General features: G+C 36.9%; 1 protein-coding gene across 1 annotated transcript in view; it reads right to left on the bottom strand.

The window, feature by feature from the left end:
• The window catches only part of kcnq3 (potassium voltage-gated channel, KQT-like subfamily, member 3), a 190149-nt gene that overhangs the window by 15488 nt on the left and 146863 nt on the right, over positions 1–27798 (bottom strand). Inside the window, exons 2-9 of the mRNA XM_041241842.1 lie at positions 17045–17132; positions 15395–15521; positions 14755–14927; positions 14125–14295; positions 12546–12656; positions 9072–9167; positions 3319–3413; positions 2694–2720 (exon numbers count right to left, since the gene is read on the bottom strand). Coding sequence (XP_041097776.1) covers positions 2694–2720; positions 3319–3413; positions 9072–9167; positions 12546–12656; positions 14125–14295; positions 14755–14927; positions 15395–15521; positions 17045–17132 — 888 coding nt within the window. The remainder of the gene's footprint in view (positions 1–2693; positions 2721–3318; positions 3414–9071; positions 9168–12545; positions 12657–14124; positions 14296–14754; positions 14928–15394; positions 15522–17044; positions 17133–27798) is intronic.

The raw sequence follows: 27798 nt of genomic DNA, 5'->3' as shown, positions 1-27798 counted from the left end.
ATATTTTATACTAATATTGTAATTTTACATTGTTTTGTTTGTCACTTCTTTCATTTGACATTTCTATATTTTGATATGATATTTTAATTTGGCATTATTTTTCAATTTAGTCATTTGATTGATTTGATGTTTAATTTGTCTTTTACTATAATTATATCAGTTCATTATTAGTGTTGTTTGTATTTTGATATTCTTGTTTAGTCAGTCGCACTGGTTCCCATTTGCTCCAGGTGCAAGCGTTAGTGTGGTTGTCAGTATTGTGCATTTGATATATCACCAGCACTATATCCATTCTTGCTCATAGTATTTGTTCTTAATATTATATTTTGTGTTCAAATCAGCATGAAGTTTAACATCTGCTCTCATGTAATGGAACTAATGAAGATCTGGGTACATCCAGTGACTGCTGTGAATAGTGCAGCTGGCAACAAGGGAAAGACCTCATGACAGCATGGAGAGACATTTGACAGGAGGAAAGAGACCCCATTGGGGCTGGCAAGGGTTAGCTACCCTGGTCGGCATTATCCAGCGCTCTGTTTTCAAAGGTAAACAGGATGCTGGAAACACCCGCCCAAGGCTTCTTAGAAATTAAAGAGAAAACTACCCCTAGAGTCTGCGAGAGCCGGGGTGGAAAATGACTCAACATTGGATAACATGGTTAAAGACTTAGAAACGGAAACAGATATGAGAATGGAGAGCACCTCACAAAAGACTAGTTCAAGATCTGCAGTTAGCAAAGAAATGGAACTCCAGGTTTGTGTCTGCGGCTGGAGCAAAGTGACAACGGTCAGGGGTTTGAAAATTCATCAAGGGAGAATGAAATGCTTGAGGGAGAAGGGACAAGGGCCTCACATTGATCAGTACTTCTTACGAAGTCAGTCAAGTCAGTCGAATGTAATTCAGCGACAGGAAGCAAAACACAGTTCGCAGGATATCAGCACCCCTGTCATAAACGTGAGGAGGACTTGCGTGGATACAACTAGTGATGAACCTAATGATCCTTGCAAACCAGCGTAAAGATGAACCAGCGTAAGAGAAAAGAACCTCAATGAGCACAAGCCTGGAGTTAAATGGCCAAGAGCTTGTAAGAAAACTACGTGGGACACAGTAAACACAGATCTCTGTTTTACTTTGGAAAGGTTAAATCATCTAAATTTGAGCAGGAGAGATATTTGGAGGAAACACATACAGATTCAAAAATGCAGGAGCCTATGTCAGTTCCTTCAGACATCCCACCTATCAATCCACCCGAATACCAAATGAAGGACTGTGCACCTAAGTGGAAAGAAGTAGAGCAAGCTGTGAAAAAGGCAAGGGCATCATCATCTCCAGGGCTTAATGGAGTTCCATACAGAGTGTACAAGACTGCTTGGGAGTTCTACGAATCCTGTGGAAATTAATGAAAGTTGCATGGGAAAAACAGGTTGTACTAAGAGCATGGTGCCGAACAGGTGGCGTCTTTATACCAAAAGGAAAAGATTCTACAAGCATCAGTCAGTTTCGTCCTATTTCCCTATTAAATGTAGAAGGAAAGAATTTCTTCAGCATTATTGCTCAGAGATTGTCAACCTACCTATTAAAGAACTGCTTCATTGACATTTCAATACAAAAAGCAGGCATTCCAGGTTTCCCAGGATGCTTAGAACACATCAGCGTAATCTGGCAACAAATTCAATCAGCAAAAAAGTAGAGGAAGAAGCTCCATGTGACATTCCTGGATTTGGCTAATGCATATGTTCAGTGCCACATGAACTTGTTTGGGCAGCATTTGATTTTTTCAGCGTACCGACGACAATAACAAACTTAGTGAAAGCCTACTTTGGAGATTTGCAATTTAGTTTTTCAACTTCAGAATTCAGCATTACATGGCAATGCCTAGGTTGGAATAATGGCAGGATGTACCATTTCTCCACTGGCTTTTACCACGGCAATGGAAGTAATTATTAAGGCATCAAAATGGGTAGTGGGAGGAGAATGCTTGACTTCTGGAAGCGACTACCACCAATTCGAGCATACATGGATGGCATGACAACAATGACTACAACAGTAGCTTGCACTAATCGGTTATTGGACAAATTAACCAATAACATTGAATGGGCACAAATTGATTAATCTTGTTACATACTGTTACTTGATTGATTAATGTCTTGTTTGAAGATTAAGTTATGTTGAAGAAAAAAAATTGACAGATTCAAATTTTGCTGCTAATGTATTTATTTTCTAAAGTTTTTCTTTTCGTTGTGCTGCACTATTTTTTCTTTTCTTTCTTTTTTCTTTTTTTTTTTTTTGGGGGGGGGGGGGGGGGGGGGGGGGTTACATCACAGTCTTCTTGTACCAGGACCCAGTAAATCCTAGCACTGACACTGACTATATATTAATGGGGCAATAGCTGGACAGAGGTAATTGTGGTACTTAGCTATCATTTTCTTAGCTATCAGAGGTAATTAAACAAATTATTATACCATTACTTAGGAACAGTTCATTAGATAATTTCATGTGAAATGGACCAGTGGTCTGCCCCAACCCCTTGAATAAACAAAATTAGGCAAACTGTAGCATTCATCGCTAATTGTCTTTTGAACATGGCCCTATAAAGGGGGCTTGCTTGAATTGTATGTACCGGTACATTTGATGTTTAGTCACTGGTTAGTGAAATATGCAACTCCCCCACCTCCCATTAAATACAGACATACCTGGAAACTCCTTCAGGTTGATCCTTTCTTTAAACATAAAAAAAAAAAAAAAAAAAAAAAATTTAGTAAGTTTTTTTTAATACTATTATCGCACATATGCAGAATAAGTGTGAAATATTTCAAGTATGAAGAAAAAAACACTGAAATTAAACTATATTCTCATATTTTATACTAAAGCTAGATTGTGATAACTTGAAGGACAAGTGTAGTAAATGGAAGCAATACAATTGTGTGACAATGGTGTTCTAGTAGATAAGGATGTCTAAATGATGCCCCCTGCACAAACACTGACACAGAATGAATGCTTTGACAAAACATCATACTTGATAACAAATTGAAATAATGCATATACCAGTAATGGAAATTGAATACACGACATAGTAGGCATGATCCCTTTTACCTTTATTATGAATATCCAGTCAAAGGTGGCATCCAGGTTTCTATGGAAACTAAACTCTTAGCAGCAGCATAATGAGACCATGCAGACTGACTATCACAAGATACATGAGAAAAATAAATATAAATGTGAAAAATAAAATACAAAACATAAAAAGAAGGAATAAAAATAAATGAATGCAACATAAATTATAATACAAAATGTAAAAGTCACTGCAGTTTTACATGCCTGAAACAGGGTAGTGATATGATGGTCTCATAAAATCTCCAGGTGGCAATAAGGTCATTTCTGCTGGAGTTGGTGGCATAATACCTCCATGCAGACTACAAAAAAAGACAAAACAAAAAAACATTATGGGTTAGTTTCCATTTATATATGTAATCTAATAGAATGCTTTAATATTTAAAATTTCTTATTCAGGTATTATACTCTAGTAATGTTGGACTATCTGTTGAATAGGTTATAGAGGTCCAGACTTATTTTACCTGCTTTTTATCTAACATGAATGCCTTCAATCCACTGTTACTCAGTCCAATCCTATTGTATTTTTTTTTTAATGGGTAGATTGCTGTATGTGCAATTATTATGACTACCCCATAATAGTAGGGGCAGTGTATATACAGTGGCTCTCAAAAGTATTCACCCCCCTTGGACTTATCCACATTTTATTGTGTTACAACATGGAATCAAAATGGATTTAATTAGGAGTTTTTGCCACTGATCAACAAAAAGGTCAATGTCCTGGAGTGGTCCAGTCAAAGCCCGGACCACAATCCAATTGAGAATATGTGGAAAGAATTGAAAATTGCTGTTCACCAAAGGTCCCCATCCAACTTGACGGAGCTTGAGCAATTTTGCAAAGAAGAATGGACAAAAACTGCAGTGTCCAGATGTGCAAAGCTGGTAGAGACTTATCCAAATAGACTCATGGCTGTAATTGCTGCCAAAGGTGCCTCTACCAAATATTGACTCAAGGGGGTGAATACTAATGGAATCAATTATTTTCTGTTTTAAATTTGTAATTAATTTAGAACAATTTGTAGACTTTATTTTTCACTTTGATATTATGGACTTTTTTTGTGTTGATCAGTGGCAAAAACTCCTAATTAAATCCATTTTGATTCCATGTTGAAACACAATGAAATGTGGAAAAGTCCAAGGGGGATGAATAGTTTTGAGAGCCACTGTATATACAGTGGCTTGCAAAAGTATTGACCCCCCTTGGCATTTTTCCTATTTTGTTGCCTTACAGCCTGGAATTAAAATGGATTTAATTAGGATAATACACAAAATAGTCCAAATTGGTGAAGTGAAATGAAAATAAAAAACTCTAAAAAATAAATAACGGAAAAGTGGTGCGTGCATATGTATTCACCCCCTTTGCTATTAAGCCTGTAAATAAGATCTGGTGCAACCAATTACCTTCAGAAGTCACATAATTTGTTAAATAAAATCCACCTGTGTGCAATCTAAGTGTCACATGATCTGTCACATGAGCTCAGTACATATACACCTGTTCTGAAAGGCCCCAGAGTCTACATCACTAAGCAAGGGGCACCACCAAGCAAGCGGCACCATGAAGACCAAGGAGCTCTCCAAACAGGTCAGGGACAAAGTTGTGGAGAAGTACAGATCAGGGTTGGGTTATAAAGAAATATCTGAAACTTTGAACATCCCACGGAGCACCATTAAAGCCATTATTAAAAAATGGAAAGAATATGGCACCACAACAAACCTGGCAAGAGAGGGCCGCCCACCAAAACTCACGGACCAGGCAAGGAGGGCATTAATCAGAGAGGCAACAAAGAGACCAAAGATAACCCTGAAGGAGCTGCAAAGCTCTACAGCGGAAATTGGAATATCTGTCCATAGGACCACTTTAAGCCATACACTCCACAGAGCTGGGCTTTACGGAAGAGTGGCCAGAAAAAAGCCATTGCTTAAAGAAAAAAATAAGCAAACACATTTGGTGTTTACCAAAAGGCATGTGGGAGACTCCCCAAACATATGGAAGAAGGTACTCTGGTCAGATGAGACTAAAATTGAGCTTTTTGGCCATCAAGGAAAACGCTATGTCTGGCGCAAACCCAACACCACTCATCACCCCGAGAACACCATCCCCACAGTGAAGCATGGTGGTGGCAGCATCATGCTGTGGGGATGTTTTTCATCGGCAGGGATTGGGAAACTGGTCAGAATTGAAGGAATGATGGATGGCGCTAAATACAGGGAAATTCTTGAGGGAAACCTCTTTCAGTCTTCCAGAGATTTGAGACTGGGACGGAGGTTCACCTTCCAGCAGGACAATGACCCTAAGCATACTGCTAAAGCAACACTCGAGTGGTTTAAGGGGAAACATTTAAATGTCTTGGAATGGCCTAGTCAAAGCCCAGACCTCAATCCAATTGAGAATCTGTGGTATGACTTAAAGATTGCTGTACACCAGCGGAACCCATCCAACTTGAAGGAGCTGGAGCAGTTTTGCCTTGAAGACTGGGCAAAAATCCCAGTGGCTAGATGTGCCAAGCTTATAGATACATATCCCAAGAGACTTGCAGCTGTAATTGCTGCAAAAGGTGGCTCTACAAAGTATTGACTTTGGGGGGGTGAATACTTATGCACGCTCAAGTTTTCTGTTTTTTTGTCTTATTTCTTGTTTGTTTCACAATAAAAAATATTTTGCATCTTCAAAGTGGTAGGCATGTTGTGTAAATCAAATGATACAAACCCCCAAAAAATCCATTTTAATTCCAGGTTGTAAGGCAACAAAATAGGAAAAATGCCAAGGGGGGTCAATACTTTCGCAAGCCACTATATATATATATATATATATATATATATATATATATATATATATATATATATATATATATATAGAGATAGAGAGAGAGAGAGAGAGAGAGAGAGAGAGAGAGAGAGATAGATAGATAGATAGATAGATAGATAGATATACAGTGGCTTGCAAAAGTATTCAGACCCCTGACCAATTCTTTCATATTACTGAATTACAAATGGTACATTGAAATTTCATTTTGTTCGATATTTTCTTTTAAAACAGTTAAACTCAAAATCAATTATTGTAAGGTGACATTGGTTTTATGTTGAGAAATATTTTTAAGAAAAATAAAAAACTGAAATATCTTGCTTGCATAAATATTCAACCCCTGTGCTGTGGAAGCTCCCAGTTTGCTCCGATGAAAGAAATTGCCCTAAAGAGGACACAATTACCTTGCAATTGGCCTCCACCTGTGAACCATTAAAGTTGCTGTCACATTTTCTGGATAAAAACCCCACTGTTGAAGGATCATTGGTAAGGCTGTGAATCTGAAGGAAAATGAAGACCAAAGAGCATTCTACAGAAGTTAGAGATAAAGTAATACAAATGCATAGATTAGGGAAAGGGTACAAAATAATATCCAAGTGTTTGGATATCCCAGTGAGCACAGTTGGATCAATAATCAGGAAGTGGAAGCTGCATCACACCACCCAGGCACTGCCAAGAAAAGGCCATCCCTCAAAACTCAGCGCTCAAACAAGAAGGAGACTTGTGAGAGAAGCCACAGAGAGGCCAACAATCACTTTGAAGGAGCTACAGAGTTCAGTGGCTGGGAGTGGAGTAATGGTGCACCAGTCAACCATATCAAGAGCTCTGCATAACATTGGCCTGTATGGGAGGGTGCCAAGAAAGAAGCCGTACTCAAAAAGTACCATCTGAAAGCACGTCTAGAGTTTGCCAGAAAGCATGAGAGTGACCCAGCTGCAATGTGGGAAAAGGTTTTGTGGTCAAATGAGACCAAGATAGAGCTTTTTGGCCAAAACTCAAAGCACTATGTTTGGCGCAAACCTAAAACCTGCCCATGCCTCAAGACACACCATCCCTACAGTGAAGTATGGTGATTGCAGCATCATGCTGTGGGGATGCTTCTCATCAGCAGGGACTGGCCATCTTGTTGCACTGAAGGAAGAATAGCAAAATACAGAAAAATACTGCAAGCGAATCTGCATCAGTCCATTAAAAAACTGAAGCTTGGGAGGAAATTTACCTTTCAGCAAGACAATGATTCTAAGCACAAGGCCAAAGCAACATTGGAGTGGCTCAAGAACAAAAAGGTGAATGTCCTACAGTGGCCCAGTCAAAGTCTTGATCTCAATCCCATTGAGAATCTGTGGCTCTATTTGAAAATTGAGATCCACAAGCATCGTCCAACCAACCTGAACAACCTGGAGCAAATCTGCCAAAATCACTCCAACACTGTGTGCAAAGCTGTTGCATTCTTACCCCAAAAAGACTTAAAGCTGTTACTGCAGCGATAGGTGGCTTTACTAAATATTAATGTGTGGGGGTTTAATACTTATGCAAGCAAGATATTTCAGTTTTTTATTTTTCTTAAAAATATTTCCCAACGTAAAACCAATGTCACCTTACAATAATTGATTTTTAGTTTAAGTGTTTTAAAATAAAATATCGAACAGAACGAAATTTCAATGTATCATTTGTAATTCAGTAATATGAGAGAATTGGTCAGGGGTCTGAATACTTTTGCAAGGTACTGTTATATATATATATATATATATATATATATATATATATATATATATATATATATATATATATATATATATATATATATATAATAGTAAGATAGCAGGGAGGGGGTTAAAATCCTTCCCTGCTAAAACATGTGAGAATGCAATGTGTCTTAATTGTTTTATTGTTTAATAATCCCCTGCACCTGGTGCTAATTGTAAATTGGAGCCAGGTGCAGGATTTTTAACAGATCAGCTAATTTGTTCAGGGCTGCTGAGTGGAGGGAGGCAGAAGGTGTGGTCTGCTTCCGAGCAGTCGATGTGAAGTGCTGTGTGAAATCTGTGTGGTTTTTGTGTTTGGTAACAGGTAAACGGCTTAGCCGTCCTGCGTGTTAGTCAGGGACCTGTTGGTATATAGTCAGAGCTCCAAAGCGGAGTTAGGTTTTGTTTCTGTTTTGTTTATTTGATTCGTGTTTATTAAAAGTGCGCGCAAGCGCCAAAAAAAATCCATTCCTGTTTCCTGGGTCGGTTCTTAAAGGGGCAACGAACCGTGAGAGTGTGAGGAACTTTTACTATATATATATATATATATATATATATATATATATATATATATATATATATTTGTATTTTTATAGAAGACATGTGCAGTATTTACTGAAAATAAGCAGTTAATTAAAGACTGGGGGACTGTACGTTACCATTACTGCCGCTCATGAGAAATTATGATAACTAAGTCAAAATGTTTAAAATACAGTGGATACTGTTTAATAAAAAATATGTATGTAGGGAAAACATGATGTATTACTATTATTGATATACATCTATTTGAGTTGTTTTATTAATGTGTATCTGTAACAAAACAACATTTCTAAAAATAAAACCAAAAATTATAAAAAAAAAAAAAATTAAAAATCACAGAGCTTTAATAATATTTAAAATTGTATTAATTAAAGCATTTGTAATCAACACAATGCATATTCCACAGCAGGTATATTTGTTGTGTTTTTAATGCTCATTTTATGCTTATTTTGGCAGATTTTTAATGAACTAAAAGTCAACCCTGCCATCGTATTTGCCTAGTCCCTTTTGAAATGGTTTGGCTGTACTATAGGAATCTTAGCTGTTTTTTATATAGCTTTTTTTGTCTTTGCGACAGCTCATTCTAGCGGTACAGATAATGTATAGAGAAAAGGAAACAGTGGCCTTACTGCAATTGTCATCATTTTCAGCATTACTTTTATGACAGTGTACACTAGATGGCAGATACAGGTTTAGTTCTACTTTCAAAGGTAATAACTCACACACAAAAACAACAGTTTTCTTGAAACTTGAAAATGTGTTTGAAGTTCTTGCTCTGGCTGAGAGCCATCAATTCTGCTCAGTAGTACAGCATGTTTCAGAATGTTTTACCACTGGACTTACTCGCCAATTTAAATGAGAAATTTCCAAACCTGTATCAGGCCTGCTGCTGGGTGCCTGCGCTTCTCAAAGTGTTTCTGCCGATGCTGCTCCTGGACTTTTAAAGCCAACCCTGAGCCTAGAATCCCCTGGGAAAAAAAATAAAATAAAATAAAATATTCACTAAAGGGCACTTTCACACCTAGTTCACTTGCAAGTGATTTGAATCATGGTTCACTTGCAAACAAGCAATTTTTTTTTTAAGTTTACTTTGGTTCTTTTCACACCAGAAAACTTCATGCAAACTTGAGTTTCTTTTAAAGTGCATTCAAATGCACTTGTTTGGTTCACTTGCAGCTTCATCCAGACTAGAGGACTACTGGTTTCTCATTGCACTTTTCCAGACGCACTCGGCTCTTTTGTTGATTACAAGAGCAGAAGTTCTCTCTGGAAAAATGTTTTCCATCATTCCCAACATGGAGAATAATTTATGTGATTGTGCTGTTGTCTGTATTATTTTGGTTTATTTGGTGTTAACAATTTAAAATCATTGCCGAAGAAATGTAACATGTCGAAAAAGCATCAAGTAATTGTTGGATAAAACACTGTTCTTTCTTTATAAGTGCTAAATCATTATTCAGTTGTCATTTCATACTTGTCTTTGTTTGTGACAGTTTTGCTATAATGCTTAAAGAACACACTTGCTGCAACAGCAATTAAATCTCAAAACAGTATAAGCATCATTTCATTGACTAGCCCTGGGTTGTGCCAGTTAGTAATTCAGCCCCATAGTATTTTTTTGTGATGTGTTGTTGTATACATGTGACATCATAGTGTTCTTGTCTGGTGTGTGTGTGTTTTTTATGGAAGGCCACCCAGGTCAAAAAAAGTGCTATTTAGTACGGGTTTCAAATATTCAGATCACTGAAAATGAAATGAGACTAATGTATTTAAAGAAAATAATAAGTGTAATAAATTAAGTCGCCTTACATCTGCCATTCTTGACCAATTCATGGAGGTATATGGACTTGGCATTGGGTAGTGAAAGATGAATTGACCCGGTCCCTCCGAGACGAGCACCACCCATTGGTTTCAGAGCCTTAGACATTGTTTTAATTCAGTGGTTACCCCGGTGTAACTAATTTTTCAAAAGTGTTGGACTGTCTGACATTGAATATAATATTAGCCATGGTAACTCAATATTTTAGCATAAAACTGAAATAAATATAATTAGAAAATAAAAAAAAACGATTGCGAACATTGTTAATACAAACTGAACCATGTCACAGTCAACATTGTCTGTCTCAAGAAATCAGCCTCACTCAGCAAATCTATGTTTGCACCATAAAAGACAATTTGTAGTTTCATGATTTGCAATTTTCCTTATTCTTAATTTTTTTTAACCATATTTCATGTCTGAAATTAACAATATGTTATCTCAAAGGTGATTGGCTACACTCGTAATTACGCTGCATGACTGTAAAATGACCAGCCCCTGTGTAAGTACGGTACTACTGTAAAATGACCAGCCCCTATATAGAAAATGCATAGTTAATTTACATTTATTTAAAACACATACTATTTTATGTATTCTGATTGGTCCAAATCAATACACGTACTAGGTATGCGTTTTTGATCCAGGTGGCCATCCGTATGTTTTTTGACAAGCCCTGCGTTGCACATGTGCGATAAGGGGAGACACTTTACTTGGGTGCTTACGGAAGTACATCACTTGCACGATTTGCTTCGCTGTTTGGAGCAGTTCGTTTCCAAGTAAACTGGAATATGTTTGGTTTTACATTGCAGAAAGTTGAAACGCAGCAAAGTGGCAAACGTACCGAGTCCCCTTCCAAGTGAACCGAGACGACCATTTCAAGTGATCTCGGTTCACTTGGTTTGATGAACAAGGACCTTTTTTGATATTTTTAGAAATGAATAAGAACAAATACCAGAACAAGATCTGGCCACCCCTTTGTGTCAAAGTGAGACGTGTTTGAATTATTTTCCAGGGTAGCCCCAAGTGAATCAGACTATATTTGAAAAAAAAAAAAAAAAGTATAAATAAATAAATAAATAAATGCATTGCAGACATATGCTTTTTAATAAAATCATCAAACCATCCGATTTATTTATTTATATATTTCAGAAGTACTAAAGTGGGCTAGGTAATGTTTAATTGTTAAGTCAATATTGCAACAAGAATAATATGCACAAAAAAATGGAACAGTGCTGAAACAAAATGGTACTTCAAGTAGTGCATATGCATGGAAATACTAAATAATGTACTGTTAAACTGAAGACATGGTCCCTGAAGAGAAATGAAAGCTAACTTACTTTAAGGAAGGTATTGGATTTATTGTATGTTATAAATCGTACTTAAAACTAAACAGCAACAGGAAAAAGTCAATTTAACAAACCATTCTGTGGTAAAGTCACCTGTCCACATTTACTACTTTATTCTGCACCATACAGAAAGCACATTTTCCTTGTTGAAATTTGTATTTCTACTTTTCAAAGGTAAGCCCAACGTATATTTGAATTGCAAGGCAACGTGTACACTGCATCATTGTTGAACATCAATCGCTACCCCTAAATAACATTTTAGTTCCGTAGTATATTTATAGACCTTGACTTTTTCTTATTCAGGTCTGTGTGAGTATGAGATATTAACTGGGGAGAGCATGGAACTTAAAAATGCGTTATTATTAGACAAGATAACAAAGGAATGCAAATTTCATGTGAGCCCGGGAAGAATACATATGCCAGCTTCAACAGTGTCGCATTAAAGGTTTTTTTTTTTTTTTTAAGTTTGTTGTTTTTATAAAAAACAAAGTCTCATTTTGACATGAAGGGATGGTCGGATCGTCTTCAGATCAGCTTGAGGTAAAGAGAATTGTGCGTTCATTGCAATGGGATTGTATTTCAGCTTGGGATTGTAATGCACACACACATGATCCTCGTTGAATGCCAGACTCGGTCTTACTTGATGTAACTCTGTTTTTTACTTCAGGATAGTCGTATTGACCGTGCTGAAGCAGGTGGAAAGTTAACTGATGGAAGTTTCCATTATCCCCACTTTTGTCTTTAGAAAATAGACACAGACTCTTAGATTATTATGTATTCTACCAAAAGAAACCGTCAGGATAACTAATGAACCAAACTAACAGATAGAGTCCAGCTGTGTTCTCCGCAGCTTTAGAAAATACTGAATCGGTGTGAAAAACAGGGCTTCAGAAAAAAAAAACAAACAGTTGAAATAATGTGATCCTCCAGCAGATAGCCTTTGAAAATAACCTCATATAGTGTAAAAAGTTCTCAGGATGTTACAAAGAAAAGCAAAAATTACAGGTACATTATTTAAACAGTTAAACACATGGGGACGTGTAACGCTATATTTTTCGGAACCCCACTACTTTCTCTTTAATGTTTTGCAGACATGTAAGACATAGGAGGCAGCTGGAAAGCGACAGTCTATATTTCAGATTTTGTAATAATCAAGTCATTTTAGTTGAAAACACAACACTTACAGCTGGAAGTGCAAAGAATGAGACTCCAACGAGGGCAAATGTTCCGGCCAGGAGGCGACCTGCCCATGTTTTAGGGGTTTTGTCACCGTAGCCTATAGTGGTTAGGGTTATCTGTGAAAATATTGTATACATAATGATGAATATCTTATTAAGATCTTCAATATACATTTTATATAATATGTTTGCTGGTATATTCTTCACCTTAAGCCCCTTTCACACTGGCATGCTCTAACAGGGTCGGAACCTACCTGGGTCAGGACCCAATGACATGCGGGTGGGCTATGCGACTTCACACTGCTTTTGATAAAACAGGGTTGACCTGGCAACAGATGCAAGTACAATGCCCTGGAAGCAGCTTGTTACAGACTCTTCCGTTGAAGCTTCTCTGGATTGAACTGTCGGCCCAAATGTTGATTAGAGCAAATGTTTCTTCATCCCTGCTACAATCTGGCTCTTGGTGTGTCTCAAGCAATAAAATAAACCAAAATACTCCTTGCGGAAGTTTTATTTTGTTGGCTGTCATGCATTTTGTCTCACTCAATCTGGGTCAAAGCATGTCAACCCACATCCTGAGGTGGGTCAATGGGACTCGGGTTAACACAGGTACGACCCAGGTACGTGGTTCCACACTAGGCGGGATTGTGACCCGGGTAGCCAGGATCCGGGTCTGGACCCAGGTAGAAGTGCAAGTGTGAAAGTGTCTGTCCTTATTAAATAATATAGAACCCATTCCCTTGATAACTGTAACAGGGTATTTAACACATAATAAACCAGTTTGCCCAAGATAATTATTGGGTACGGTATTAAAGGTTTATTTCTGTTTCTTATCCATGCTATAGTACATACGTGGAAGTCTTATTTGAAAATACTGGCTGTTGGTTCCTTTCTTCTGTCATTATATATGGGTAGCAAACTCTTTTGACAAGAGACAACAGTACTATCTATATTCAGTGTAACTTTGAGGAAGCCCTAACTCGGTATAACATAAATAAGGGTAATAACTAAATCATAATGTTTCAGCGATACAGCCATTTATCTTGAGTCCAATCTGGGGAGTCCAATCTTGAGTCCAAGATGAGCTCAAAGATATCTTTCATTTGTTAACATAAGAATTAGCTTTAACTGTACATTGGCTCCTTACATTCATAGATCAAGTGTTATTGAAATCAAAAACATGCCAGAGGCCTTGTCATCAATATGAAAAAATAAATAGTCTGTTTTGGTCAAGCAGACATTAATTCTAAAGAACCAGATTTATAAACACTTTCTGCAGTTTATAAAAAACTAAATGTCATGCAGTCACTATTATGAAAATGTAATGAAAAATGATCACATAACATCAGCACCAGCAGATGGGCATTATGGATTAGCTAAAGAAATGTATCCCTGGAATCACCAGCTAGCCACTTATTTTATCATAGTGCCTTATTTAACGGCAATGCCTTTGTATTCAAAGGGCTGTTATGAATGGGGACATGCAAAACACACACACACACACACACACACACACACACACACACACACACACACACACACACACACACACACACACACACACGCACTCTAGAGGTTTGCTTACCAAGCCCCACCACAGTGCATCTGCATATGTATCAAAATCCTGGATATTATTTGGGTTACCAGTAGGTGTGGGATTTAACTCCATATCAAAGTCATTTTTTTCAACCAAGTAAACAAGGAATGATGCAAGGATAAGGGACAGGAATCCAATGTACCAGGCAGTGATCAGTTCCTAGGAGTAACAGAGTTTATGACAGTTATATTACTAAAACATAGACACAACCTTATCATTGTTTACCACAATAAATATGCACAGTAATTTCAAATGTTTTCCCATGTTAGACTAGACACTTACCATAGTATACCATAATTTGCCAGGTTTTTAATATGCTGGGCTTTACAACATTTTAACATGCTTTCACTATGCTTTATTACACTGTTTGTTTACAATGTAATGCTTTATCAGGGGCAACAGGTATATGAACAATAGAGATGGATCACAGAAGTTTGAACTAATGGTTAAAAAGAAATCATCTTATAAATAAACTTGAACAGCTTGTTGCACAGACCATGCTTAGCACTAATCCCAATGTAAGACTGTCAAATCTTAGTGCTAACTGGGGTCAGTCAAACCAGCCATGTGTTTCCAAGGCAACTTTTACCATACACAGATTTAGATTTTTAACCTTACCTTGCTGTGTGCATAAATGGCTGAGCCTAAAAGCTTCCATGTTCCTCCCCTCCTGTCCATCCGAAGCATCCGCAGTATCTGCAGAAAACGCAAACTTCTCAGGGATGTGGCCAACACGTTCCCTTCATTCTGCATAATCACAACTGGCACTGAGGCAATGAGTACAAAGATATCTGCAAACATAAAAAAATAATAATTGAATACTTCTCCGTGGGCTCTATTTTGAATCCAAAAAAGATGTTTGCAACATCACATCAAAACCATGGCTTTTTATTGGCATTTGTTTGAAAACAACATTAAGAAACATAAGGACAACAATATTTATATTTGAAATGGACAGGAATGACAGTGCCTGAATCCCCACAACAACAGGAGATGCCCAAAACAAGCGTTCCCGTGGCAATGGCCATGGTAACCTGTCAACAACGGTCACCTGGACAACCATAAAGTGTAACTAAGTTCAAGTTTCTTAACCTGCCTTCAATAACCCTTGGGAAAAAGTAACAGGTCCTGTCACCACACTGTGAATGAGGTCATAATAAAACACAGGTAGGTATGGTCAATTTTTTAATTTTTTTAATTTTTATAATTACCACTGACTTTTAAAAGATTCTTGAGAAATGTTAAAGGAATATTTTACCTAAAATACACAAAGGCTTCCTGGCAAATTTCAGACGCCCCCTCCATCCTTTATATCGACAACAACAACCAGCAGCCCAAATTCTTAAAGCAAACTCTAATCCAAATATGAAAATGGTGAAGGTTTCCTGTGCAAAAACAGACATAGACTTTTTATAATGCAAGTATCTGGAAAAGCAAGAAGTAATACTTTTTCATTGCCTTTGTGTATGAAGTAGTATTGTTTCAATAAAGATCAATTAGTGCTTGTAGCTTTGTATTTATGTTAAATGGTAACTCATGCAGTAGCTATAGACCATTCAATATATAGTTGTAGTCAAAGGTTTTCATACCCCAATGGAAATGTATAATTTCTTGAAAACAAATAATTTTAAGAAAATGTATTTGGTAGCAAAAGTTTTGCTTTTGTGGATGAGGAAAAAAAATTACAAGAAAAAGATGTCTACAATTATTTATTTCAGCAATTTATTTTATTTTTTTGCAAAAATCCAAAAATGCTCATTGAAAAACATTCATACCCTTTGATTATATGATGGTGTTGTCTACAAGGTACTAATTTCAATATGATAATGCAGACCTTAATTCCAGAAAATGCTAGATTACCTAACCCTTCTTTTGAGAGTATAAAAGGGTTAGGCATAGGATCATTGCTGTCATTACCATTACGGGAATAAAGTAAAGAGCTATCTCAAGACTTTAGGCAGAAAATGTATTATTGTCATAAAGCTAGAGAAGGACACGGGAAGATTACCAAGCATTCGAGTATTGCAATTTCAACCACTGTTTCTATTATCAAGAAATACAAGACTCATAGTACTGTCACAACGCTCCCTCGGTCTGGAAGGGAAGGTTCTTTCACTAAGAACAAGTAGAAGAATTGTGAGGAAGGTTAATAACAAGCCGAGATTGACTGCCAAAGATATTGTGAATTAATTAGCTGCAAGTGAGACTGGATTTTTTGCATTGAAGAATGATCAAAAATCACTAAAGAATCAGCTCATTGACAAGCATCCTGATCGTTCAAAAGAGGTTATTATTGCTAAAGCTCCTCAACTGCTATTCATTTCATTTTCCTAGTCAGGGTATGAATACTTTTGAATTAGCATTTATGGAGTTTTGCAAACAAAAATGCTGAAATAATGTAGACCTCTATTTCTTGTAACTTCTTTTCTTCACCCACAAAAGCAAAACTTTTGCTACAAAATATTTTTCCTATAATTATTTGTTTGAGAATTTTCTAGAAATTATACGTTTCCATTGGAGTATGTATATTTTTTACTACAACTGTGGGCATCTTTTTTTCAATGTAAATCACTGAAACACAATGTACACCTGTTTTATAGGAATTGAGCTGTAGTATTTACAGTAACGACCCCACATACAACATTTCATATAAAGTATATGTAACATTGCAACAAATTGTGGAATTACTGTATTGTATTTGTAGTGTAAACAAACTGTAAACCAACAATATCTAAGTTCTGTAGAAGCAGAGTTCACAGAAGGCTAAACTATGGAAGGATATAATATCCATTCATCCAGGAGTAATGTTTTAGAGCAAATGTATTATTGTATGTTTAGTATATTGCACACTACAATAATAATAAAGCTAACATCACTAATAACAATTATAATAATAATTTCAACTTACCAATATAACGAGCCAGTTTGATACCTCTTCATATTCTTTAAAAGTTGTCAAGATGGCCAAGATTAAACACCCAAGCACAATCAAAAATCTGAAGAAAAAAAATAAAACATAAAAAAATACTATACACAAAACAGTATTTGTACCAGGGATAAATTACATTTATAACTGTTAAATATGCATCTCTAAAATAAACCTATTTTCAAGTTTTATTATAATGACATAAGTTTTGCATGTATTTAAATTTTCCATGAATACTGTCACAAGGCATTCCAAAAAAGCATGCACAGCTCTGGCCAAAAGTTTTGCATCACCCTAGAATTATCATCCTAGAATTATCTAATGTTGCTTCAAAAAGCCAAATAAAACCTGCTGAATAATGTTACATTAACATATTAAATTACATACTGCGTTGTAGTTTTCCATATACTTACGTGTATAAAAATGTGACATTTCTAAATCTAATATGAAAACACACGATTTCCGAAAACACTTCACAAATCTTTACATGTGCTACTCAGAAGTAATTAAAAGGTAACAATTAGAAGTAGATTTAATCTAGATAAGCTTGATTTTTAAAAAGATTTTGTAACTTCAGAACAAGCCACAGGGAAGAGTCATACCTCCTCAGAAATGTGCTCAGCCATCATCGCACTTCATAAGGAAGGTTTTAGTAGTTGTCTGATAGTCAACAGAGGCTATGCCGGCCAAAGCACAGTATCCAGGATCATTCAGGAATATAAGAATGGATGCCCAAAAGTCAACACTGCTCGCCAGGAACGCCACAAAAACATGTCACTTAGGCCTGCTGAAAAGCACCTTCTGAGCATAAAAACCATCAGAGAATTCTGTACCTTTGTCGGACATACTAAGATTGGACCAAAGATGACTGGGCCAAAGTATTTTTCTCCCCCTTCAACTGTGGATTACGAGTTTGAAGCCGCAAAGGAGAAAGATACAGGCCCGAGTGTACTGTCCCAACGACAAAGCATTCAGGAACAGTCCACATCTGGTGATATTGTACTTTTCTGACAAAGTCACAGGATCCCTACAGGTTTTACCGAATGGGACAGCTATGAACAAGGACTGGCACCTGAAAACACAACTAAACCACCTCCTCCTTACTTTTCAGAACCATTTTCACAACAGTAATTTCTACTTACAAGATGATGGAGCCCTTTGCCATTGAGCCAAACAAGTGAAGAAATGGTTAGAAGACAACAGTATCATGACATTCTAATATTGGCCTGGAAATTAGCCGGAATTCAATCGTATTGGTTCAGTCAGGAAAATTCATGAGATAGAAAGAACAATATTTAGCAAAGCTTAAACAAGACATTACTATGTTATACATATTTTCATTACATCTGTGGCCTTTGGCCTCGTCCTTAGAGGTAGTTTGCTCATAGTAAAGAGGCTGACTGTAGGGAAGCCATGGACAGGGGATTGGATAGCTGCCCTCCTGCTTAGACAAAGCCAAAAAACAAGTGGAGGCTGGGGAGGAGGAGGTGGCCTCTGATGCACAACGGGGACAAATGGATTGAAGTAAGTTGCAAAGCCCTTTCTTGCTGATCATTGGACATGTTGTGCATCAAACATCAGAAATATTTCTGCTTAAGATCTCTCTGTCCTATACAAGAAGAGGAAATTTCATGTGGTTGTTGTTATTTTTACAGTTATTTGTGTTTTTATTTTGTTTGATAATTCACTGATGGTTTAAATATGATGTCTTTAAAAGACTGACATAAAGTATTCTAAAATTTAGCATTTACTGTTTTTCAGGTAAGCTTTTAAATATTTAGGAACATTAGTTGTCTAATTTTGTTATAATTATTTCTCTATAAAGACTTGCATACTGATAAATCCTCTCCTGATCACTTGTTTTATCACCAAACTCCTGAATAATGCGGTCCAAGTCATTATTTTATTACTATAACATCTCAAAAAGCTCTGCAAATATCTGTGATATTCTTTGAGCACTGGATGCAGAAGCAGCTATCTCCTTTGTTTATGTCCACGTTATCTCTGTAGTGCATGGGGCTATCAAATACACCCTTTTTTCTTTTTTCGGCTTCATTCGGCTCCTATTGGTCTCACTCGGCCATTGAAAGGTTTTCTTGGCTTTTTCCAGAGAAAAAACAACTATAGACCTGTGCTTTACGTCTTTTTGATGATGTCGGACACGGTCCGACATCGGGCTGGAAAGGGAAAATTGTAATGTCAGTCCTGGTCCGACATAGGACCGCAAATGGTTAATAAACGTAGGGCCTTATTTAGCAAATATGTGTGCAGCCGCTTCCGCTCGGGGAAAAATAACAGCGTTAGCGAACCTCCACGATAGCGCACAAAAACGTGATTTAGAAGTTGGGTCTCATGCATGGGCTCACTCAAATCAAATAGCGAATCATGCGCCCAGCCAATCAAAGCACAGTGGGGCGGGGTAAGGATTCAACATCCTGTGCGTCTGCAATAACGAATAGAGGACATTTTGAAACCAAAAAAAAAGGAGCCAAAAGCACAAAAAAAATGTCCAGCAGTTCAAGTGAAGAGGATGATCAAGCCCCACAAGCAAGGCTGCGAGATAAAATTACAAAAATCTATAAGGCTTTTGTCTGTGATCTGCCTGACACTTGCAGCATTTGTAACCTCCACCACTGGGGCTTCAAGTTCAGCATCTGCTTCCCTCAAACCCTATAATCTTTCCTCTGTAAGTTCAACATCACATCCATTACGGAGAGCCATGTTCTGTAAAACACAACCAGCCAGGATAATATTGCTAACCTTCTGAGGAGTGTACTGTAATCTAAACATTGGAATTGCATTTTAAAGACTGCAAATGTTGGTCAATTAGTACAAGCACATTTAAAGGTATGGTTATACTTCTTTTCTGCAGCGGTCATGGGGTTAAGCGATGGATACCCACCATCCCCTATCAACTAGTCTCTCAGACTGTCGCTGAAATAAGGTGACCAGATTTTTAAGTTTTAACTTCCAACTTCCAAGATGCAGGGAAGCTCTAGGGTTTTTATTTTTTGACTGGCAATGTTTGATCTAATATCATATTGAAAGTGAAAGCAAGAAACTCTGAGTGGAATCTTTTACTTTCAAAACCTTTTTTTGTGAATAAGTAAGAAATAACCCACGACAGGATGTGTGGTAAGACAATTCTTACTGCACGCCCTGGGTGTGTTGTGAGGCACGAGGCAGTAGGCCACCCAGGAAGCGCGGTAAGAATTGTCTTACCACACATCCTGAAGTGGGTTATTTTGCTTATAAAATGACTACATTTTTTATTTTAATAATTACACAAACTAGCTTTTTTAAGGGAAAAAACTGAAATGATGTATCCTTCCACTGAAAAAAATAGTCCCCGATTACATATATTTTGTACTTTTTTATTTGCCATAAACATTACATTAAACAGTCCCATTGATAGTAACATTTTTGACATAAAATGGTATTTGGGAATTGAAGCAGACTGATTTCCAACATCTGAGGAAGGATTCAGAACATCTAAACACTGCATTGGCACTTGACATCAAGGGAGGAGCTTCCGAGTCATTTTTATTTCTTTTTTTGTGTGTGTGCAGGAAATGAACCTTCTCAGGTTTTGCTTCTTCAAGAGAAGCTGACCAATAATTTCAGAGGCTGTTTTCACATCGATGGCCAGTAACCGGCATTAGATGATATGTGGACTAAACGACTTCCGTGTCTGTCTGTGCTGTGCTGCAGTCCTTCCCGTCCGCGGCGAGCACAATAGAACTCTATGCCAAACCCAACCTTGTTAAAAAGACCAATGGTTGGGTCAGAAGAGAGCAGAAAAGTTTTTTATTTAGTTTTAAATATGATTCTGAAATCAGAGGGTAGTGATGAGATGTATTTGTTGTGTCTAGTTTAAACATTGCATATTCACTAGTCAGTTTTATAAGGCGATATTTAGTTTAATAAGAAGATGCCGCTGCTGCATATATACATGCTGAGTGAGACTTTGTGGTGATTTCTTAGATGGCTTTTGAAAAAAGTGTTATTGCCACTGCTTACCTCTGAGTTTTCTTTGTTCTGTTACAGTATGTTTGCCATTTTTTTCTGTAATTTTTAGTGACAGAGAAAAAAACAGATTGTTGAGTGATTTAAATGCTCTTACATTTTTACCTTCATAAACACTGTTTAGATGTTACTATTAAGGTGTAGTAATATAAATAGATCAGGTAAGTAAGATACTTCTTACTGCAGTCATGTGATCATGTTAAGCTAATCACAGCACTTAATTTATCCAGGCCATTTTATAAATGCTCTTACTGTCTTTGTATTTTCATTTCACAGTAGTAATTCAATATAGTGCAGTCTGTTTATAAGTATCACTGATATAAGAATTAACCGCATATAGTGATCAAAACCACTGGGACCAAATCATTCCTATATGCAAAATAATCTGCTTGTAAGGATCAAGAAATCCATTCATTTTGGGGCAAACTGACTACATGTAATACGGTACTTGATCAAGTGCAATGACGTGTACAGCCAATAAAAGCTGTCTTTAAATTTGATTTTGATTACATCTCGTGTGATTAGGCATGTATGTAGCGTGGATAGTGCACTGTGCCACTGCATTGTGCAGGTATGTTTTTTGTGTTCCCTGTTAGCGAATAAGTGTTTCAATAAAGTTAATACACGTTCATTGACTACATAGCCATGGTATTGTGTGATATGCATGTAGAAAGCGTGTTGAGGAGGAGGGGAGGAGACTGCAAAGCTTTGCATCTCTGTTTAATGAAAAACTGTGAGATATGAATGCAGTGGTAGTCAGGACAGTAAAATGCTGTACTGTGATGTCATTTTCAATTCAAAGGCCATTACACGTAACACAGCACAGCAGTTAAACTAAGCACTCTCTCAAGGCACCTTCTCAGGTATATTGCTACCAAAATAGGATTCTGCAGCCTTGAGTAAACATAATCATAATCATATAACAAGCTGCTTACTCATGTGGACTTGTTTTGATGTATTGTCCTTAATGATTGAGCACCATTGACCCCTATATACTGTATTTAAACTTCTGATGGCACATTTTTGCTAATTGTAATGTGACAGAGTGGCCGAGGACAGTGTAAATGATCAGGCTGGAGTCTTGAGTTACAGTTTTAAACTGGTGTTGGTTTTATTTTTCTTACACTGCGGTAGCAAAACAACCGCTAAAAAAACAAAATAAACCTACTTCTCAGCTGGAGCACTAACTAACAGTACTTTGTGTGGAACAAACACTAGATCTCTTACTCAAATTTGGTTTCTTTTTGTTACTTCTGCTTCCTTACGCCTCTATACTCCCATCACAAAGCTATCTGCTAAGCTGGGCTTCTCAAACTCGGTCCTGGGGACCCCCTGTGGCTGCTTGTTTTCATTCCAACCGAGCTCTCAGTTACTTAACTAGACCCTTAATTGTTTCAAGTTAGCTATAACATTTTATAAGTAACTTGAACTGCAACTGTTTAAGAGCTGAAAACAAGTAAAAAGGTCTAATTAAGCAAATTATCAGTTCAATTAAGGGTCTAGTTAAGTAATTGAGAGCTCGGTTGAAATGAAAACCAGGGCTAAGCCATTTCTATTGAGGTGTCATTAACTTTAACAAGCAGTTAACCAATTGACTATTATCTATAATTCGTTAAGGGTAGCAGCTGTGGATTTTTCATAGGCGTGCATACAAGCAGGAACTTGTTGCATCTAGTGGTCAACCCATTACACTGCAGCCAGGGAACAAGCTTGTATCATTCTCATACTAAGTTTGATTCTGCACCACAGTAACCATATTGGTCCGCTTTTAAAAATCGTCATCTTATAAGAATTAAAACACCTGGGATGGGTGTGATTCTTATAAATAGACTGCACTGTAATATCAAATTCTGAGATTCTATTTTATTGCTGATTACTGCTGCAAATCTAGTCCCTTTCCTGCCTAAGAAACTGCATCTTCTCTCTTTAATTTCCACTTTCCATCTGGCTGTATCTCTATCTCTATGCTTTCCTCCAGTGTCCAATTTGTAAACCAGGCCCTTCCTGTATGAAAACATTATAAATCTCAATATTTCAATTTATGAAATGGTTATTTCATAGAATCTTTTCATATTTTCTTTCTTAACATTTAATATGTCATGGTATTTGTTTTGTATATTTTTTTCTGTTGCAGTAGGAGTTTTTTTTTCAGCCACTTTCTACTATTAAACTATTAGTATTAAAGGTGATAAAATGTGTTAAATCGTTTGACTCTGTGCAATAAATTAAGCCCACTAATCTGCTCTTCTGAGCTTTGTTTAAAAGCTGCCCTGATTGCAGAAACAGGAATTTTCTTCTGAAGTAGTTATTTTGTGTGGTAAATAGTAATCCACCTTGGCAAAACCTTTAAGTTTCTCCCAGTAGTTGTATTCCCAAATTCCCCCTTTAACATGCTGTCAGCTGCCGGGCATCACTGAAAATGGAAAGGGACCTGTTAAAAACTTGATAATTCCATGATGAAATGTCCTGCCTCTTCCATTTTTTAGTACCAATCAATGACCATGAGAAAATGTCTTTTGATGAGGTGTAATAAGATTAAATCGTATTCCTTTTCTGATCAAATGAAATGTTGTCATTTATTTACTTACAAAAGGTATTTAATCTACTATAATCTGAAGCATTAGCCTCTGGAAAATGCACAAATTAACTTTAAGATTGTCAGGAGACGCTTTCTCATTATCACTGGTATCATTGATTTGTATTGAAAACTGCTTAGACAAAGGAGGAAATGTCATCATACAATTAACACGTTTTTAACAGTATCCTTTCTGTTTTAAGTGATACCTGTCGGCTTAAAACATGTTAAGAAGGAAATTTTTAAATAAAACTATTTGGGGAAAATTAAAGGGATCAACCCCCCCCCCCCCCAATAAGTTGAGCCCTGACCTTTTTTGCTGAAGAAAAAGCATGTTTTTATCAATGTGTTGTTTTTCTTCTATTAAACTAATAGCAGTCATAAAATAAAATACATATAGAATGCCTTGTATAGTTATCACACATATGCAACAGATAACATTAATCTTAAATATGGATACTCCACTGTCTTAATTTCTGTCTTAAACTTTGCAGGATAAAATATACTTCTCCTACAACACCTTTAACACAGAAATAAAAATAAGGGGTCACCAGATTATAAAGAGATTTAACCTGCCTCTAAGTCAACTTATTTAGATATTTTTTAAAGAAGAAAGGTCAAATGAAATGAGGATGTGATTGTTGTATCATATACATTACTCAACTATCAATGTACATTTTTAAAAAAAATTAAATTGGCACCTGGAGACCTGAAACTGTTGTATTTCATTATTGCTAAAAACAACAACATAAAAAAGTTCTGAAACTTGTAATCTATTTTTACAAAATTAATTTCGCAAACGTGAAAATAACTAGTTCATAAGTTATTTTGTATTATTCACTAACATTTCTCAGAAGGTTACCTTTGGTGAACTGAAAGTGAATATAGACTTAATTCAACAGAAAATATGTTTCCAAATACAAGCCCTCCTATTGCTGTGATGGGCTATTTTTATGCACAAAGTGTTCAAACCACGACAAGCTTCACTGCACTGTGTTCAAAATATGACACGGTTATGTGACATGACAGTGTTGGTTTCCGCAATTTTTGCTGATAGCTACACACAAAGCAAAGCCATTCACACGCAGATATATAAATACCATGGATGAAGAGAATAGTTCCAACACAATACAAAAGGATACATATGTGAGTCGTTATTGTTAGATTAGAGTAGTCTAATCTCTTTGGGCAGCGCAAGTGATGATTCAGACGAGGCTAGTCACCAGTTTGTTTTATTAACAGTCAATGTGTCATTCTTCAGATTTGAGTGGTGCCGTACAGCCACTTTTTAATGCTACTGTTCTTTCAACCTTCCCTTTAGTCACATAAGTGTAATTGTACTGTAATAAGTTAGATATGATAGTAACACAACAACCTGCACTAAAACATATAATATTCTGTTACTGGCGCAATAATCCTCTAGGGAAAAAAAAAGGATGAAATGAGCGCCCCAAGAAAGGTCGTGGGCACACTGGGACCAGTGTTCCAAAAGTGGGACTGTCTCGTCCAGAACGGGATGTCTGGTCACCTTACCTATCAACCAGCCTCTTAGACTGTCATCCTGCTGAAATGAAGCTGCCACCTGCAAATTAGCTAGGATAAACGAGCCATGAGCGGAGTCAGGATAGTTTGCATACACATTTGTGATGTAGTTGTTGGCATCACATACTACTTGCACGTCCCCTTCCGATTTATGTAGAAGTGCCTATTCTGTGTTGGTGCACATAGCTGCATGTGCAATCGATGGCTTTCAGGACACAAGGAAACCCACACCTCCCAAGAAACATGACACCTCACACTGCACATGATACAGCCGACTGGCTCATGCCTGCAGTATAACCCACATTACATTGCAAGCAGCCAGTGACATAAAATGTTATTGCAGCAGATACCCTTAGTGCTACAGGCAAATAGTGTGCTCTCCGCATGTGTCCTTCTAGGTCAGTCTGAAGCAGTTGGCAGATGTCAGTGATTTTTTGTCTGTTGAGGCAAAATTACTGCTTAGATTTTATGTCAGACAGGCTCAGAAAAGACAGATGATTTTTAAATATTTGGGGACGTCTCCAACTCTTCTCTATTTGTCTGGCCATGAGGAAATCCACTACGGACTCCATATTTCTTTTATTTCTCTTATTTTTTTCTCTCTTTTCTCCAGTGTGTCTTTGGCTGTATGTTTGGGGTCATTGTCCTGCTGGAAGATGAATCTTCTCCCAAGTCCCAGGTCTCGTGCAGACTTCAACAGGTTTTCCTCCAGGATTTCTCTGTACTTTGCTGCATCCATTTTGCCCTCTATCTTCACAAGCTTTCCAGGCCCTGATGCAGAGAAGCATCTCCATAGCATGATGCTGCCACCACCATGCTTCATGGTAGGGGTGGTGTTCTCAGGATGATTTGCGGTGTTAGGCTTTTTTGGTGTTGATCAGTGGCAAAAACTCCTAATTAAATACATTTTGATTCCATGTTGTAACACAATAAAATGTGGAAAAGTCCAAGCGGGGTGAATAATTTTGAGAGCCAATGTAGGTGGGCAACAGTCTGTCTGCCCACATGTGCACCTGATTTGTTTTTGCCAAAAGTATTTTTGCGATTGCCTTAGGGGTTTGCGGATGTTTCCAAAAAGGGCTCATTATGTTTAATTGTGAAATATCTAGAAATACTGAAGCTAAAACATGTCTTCCCTTGTACAATTTGCGATCACTTTTTTTGTGAAAGGTGTATGCGGCAGAGATAGATGTCTCTTTGATAGAAACAGTTTAATTTATTTGATGATGGGAATGGGAATGTAGAGATGGAAGCCCTGCTAACAAGATTTACATTTTTGCAGCTATCAGGCTTTTAAAGACACACCTGTGGTGGCTTTGACAGACTCACTGAGAGCAGAAACTGACCCAAGACTGTGACTGCTACTGAAAGAAGGCTGATCTTTGGAATACAAATTGGACATTTGTAAAACTACATGTTGTAATAGCTGTACTCTATTTTAAAGAACATAAAGCCAGCAGAAATACCAAACAAATTATAAAAACACACTGTTCATACAAAAAGTTATAATATGTTCTGTATTACCCTATAGTTATGTTAGAGTATTCTATATTCCTGTTTATTCTGTTATAACAGTAAAAAATATTATTGGATCTTTGTAAGTCTGAGTAAAAAGGTAGCTAGGTTGTGGTCAAGCTGACCAAGAAACACGTGTGAAATGAGTTAAGATTGTCTTTGTCTGAGCTACTGGTCATAAGGCTTGTAACCTTGAGCAGAAAGGCAGACGCAAGCATCAAATTTCTTATTTATAAAAAAAGAAGTAAGCTTGATCTGAAAGTAGTCTTTAAGCTAAACAGAGGTATTCTAGAATAATTAAAACACAAAATAAGTGCAAATGTTTTATTATAACAGAAGAACTGTAAGAGATTGAAACTAAGAGGATATAGAGCAAAAATTATCTTAAAGTAAAAACCTTAGTAGGCCTAATTAATTTGTTAACTTGTCTTTGCTTGAAACGGATGGTACCAGGCAGGGGTTAATTGAAGGAAATAACTTTTTGGCAACTAATGTGAGTTTTAGTGTTTGGGGGGTTTGAAATCCAAGATTTCTATAATAGGTGATCTTTTACATAATAAGAAATACCTCCTGGTACAGGAAAGGGGAGTCAGTGGTGAACTATATATGGCTTAATTAAATCATAGAAATTATGAAGACCTGGTAAAAACAAGTGAGGGGAGCCATAGCATAGAACCATGTTATGCCATACATCTGAGAAAATGCTTACAGAAGAGTCTTCTATTAATGATGGATGACCTCGACAGAGAATCAGGTGGTTCTGAACTTGCCTGAACAGGATTTTGTAAAAACAAAGAGGCCAAGTTTTGTTTAAAGTATTGAATAGCTAAAATGGGACTGTTGTATTTTGACTATGTTCTTGATAGACTGGATTTAAGTGAAAATAATTTGATATATAATTGCAGACTTTAAAAGTTTGCCATGAACCGCCTACCAGCCCCTGTCCAATATGTTTAAGTTAATTGTTAAACCACATCTACACATGTAATAACGCCAACATATTAAGGAGGATGATTTTTGATGTTAAAATGGAAATATATTTTAACCCATGACTGGAATAGTTAAAAATCAAAGTAGG

Source organism: Polyodon spathula, chromosome 3 (genome assembly GCF_017654505.1).
Source record: "Polyodon spathula isolate WHYD16114869_AA chromosome 3, ASM1765450v1, whole genome shotgun sequence".
NCBI lineage: Eukaryota > Metazoa > Chordata > Actinopteri > Acipenseriformes > Polyodontidae > Polyodon > Polyodon spathula.
The sequence above is the reverse complement of the archived record's forward strand: the minus strand, read 5'-3'. Positions and strand labels throughout refer to the sequence as shown.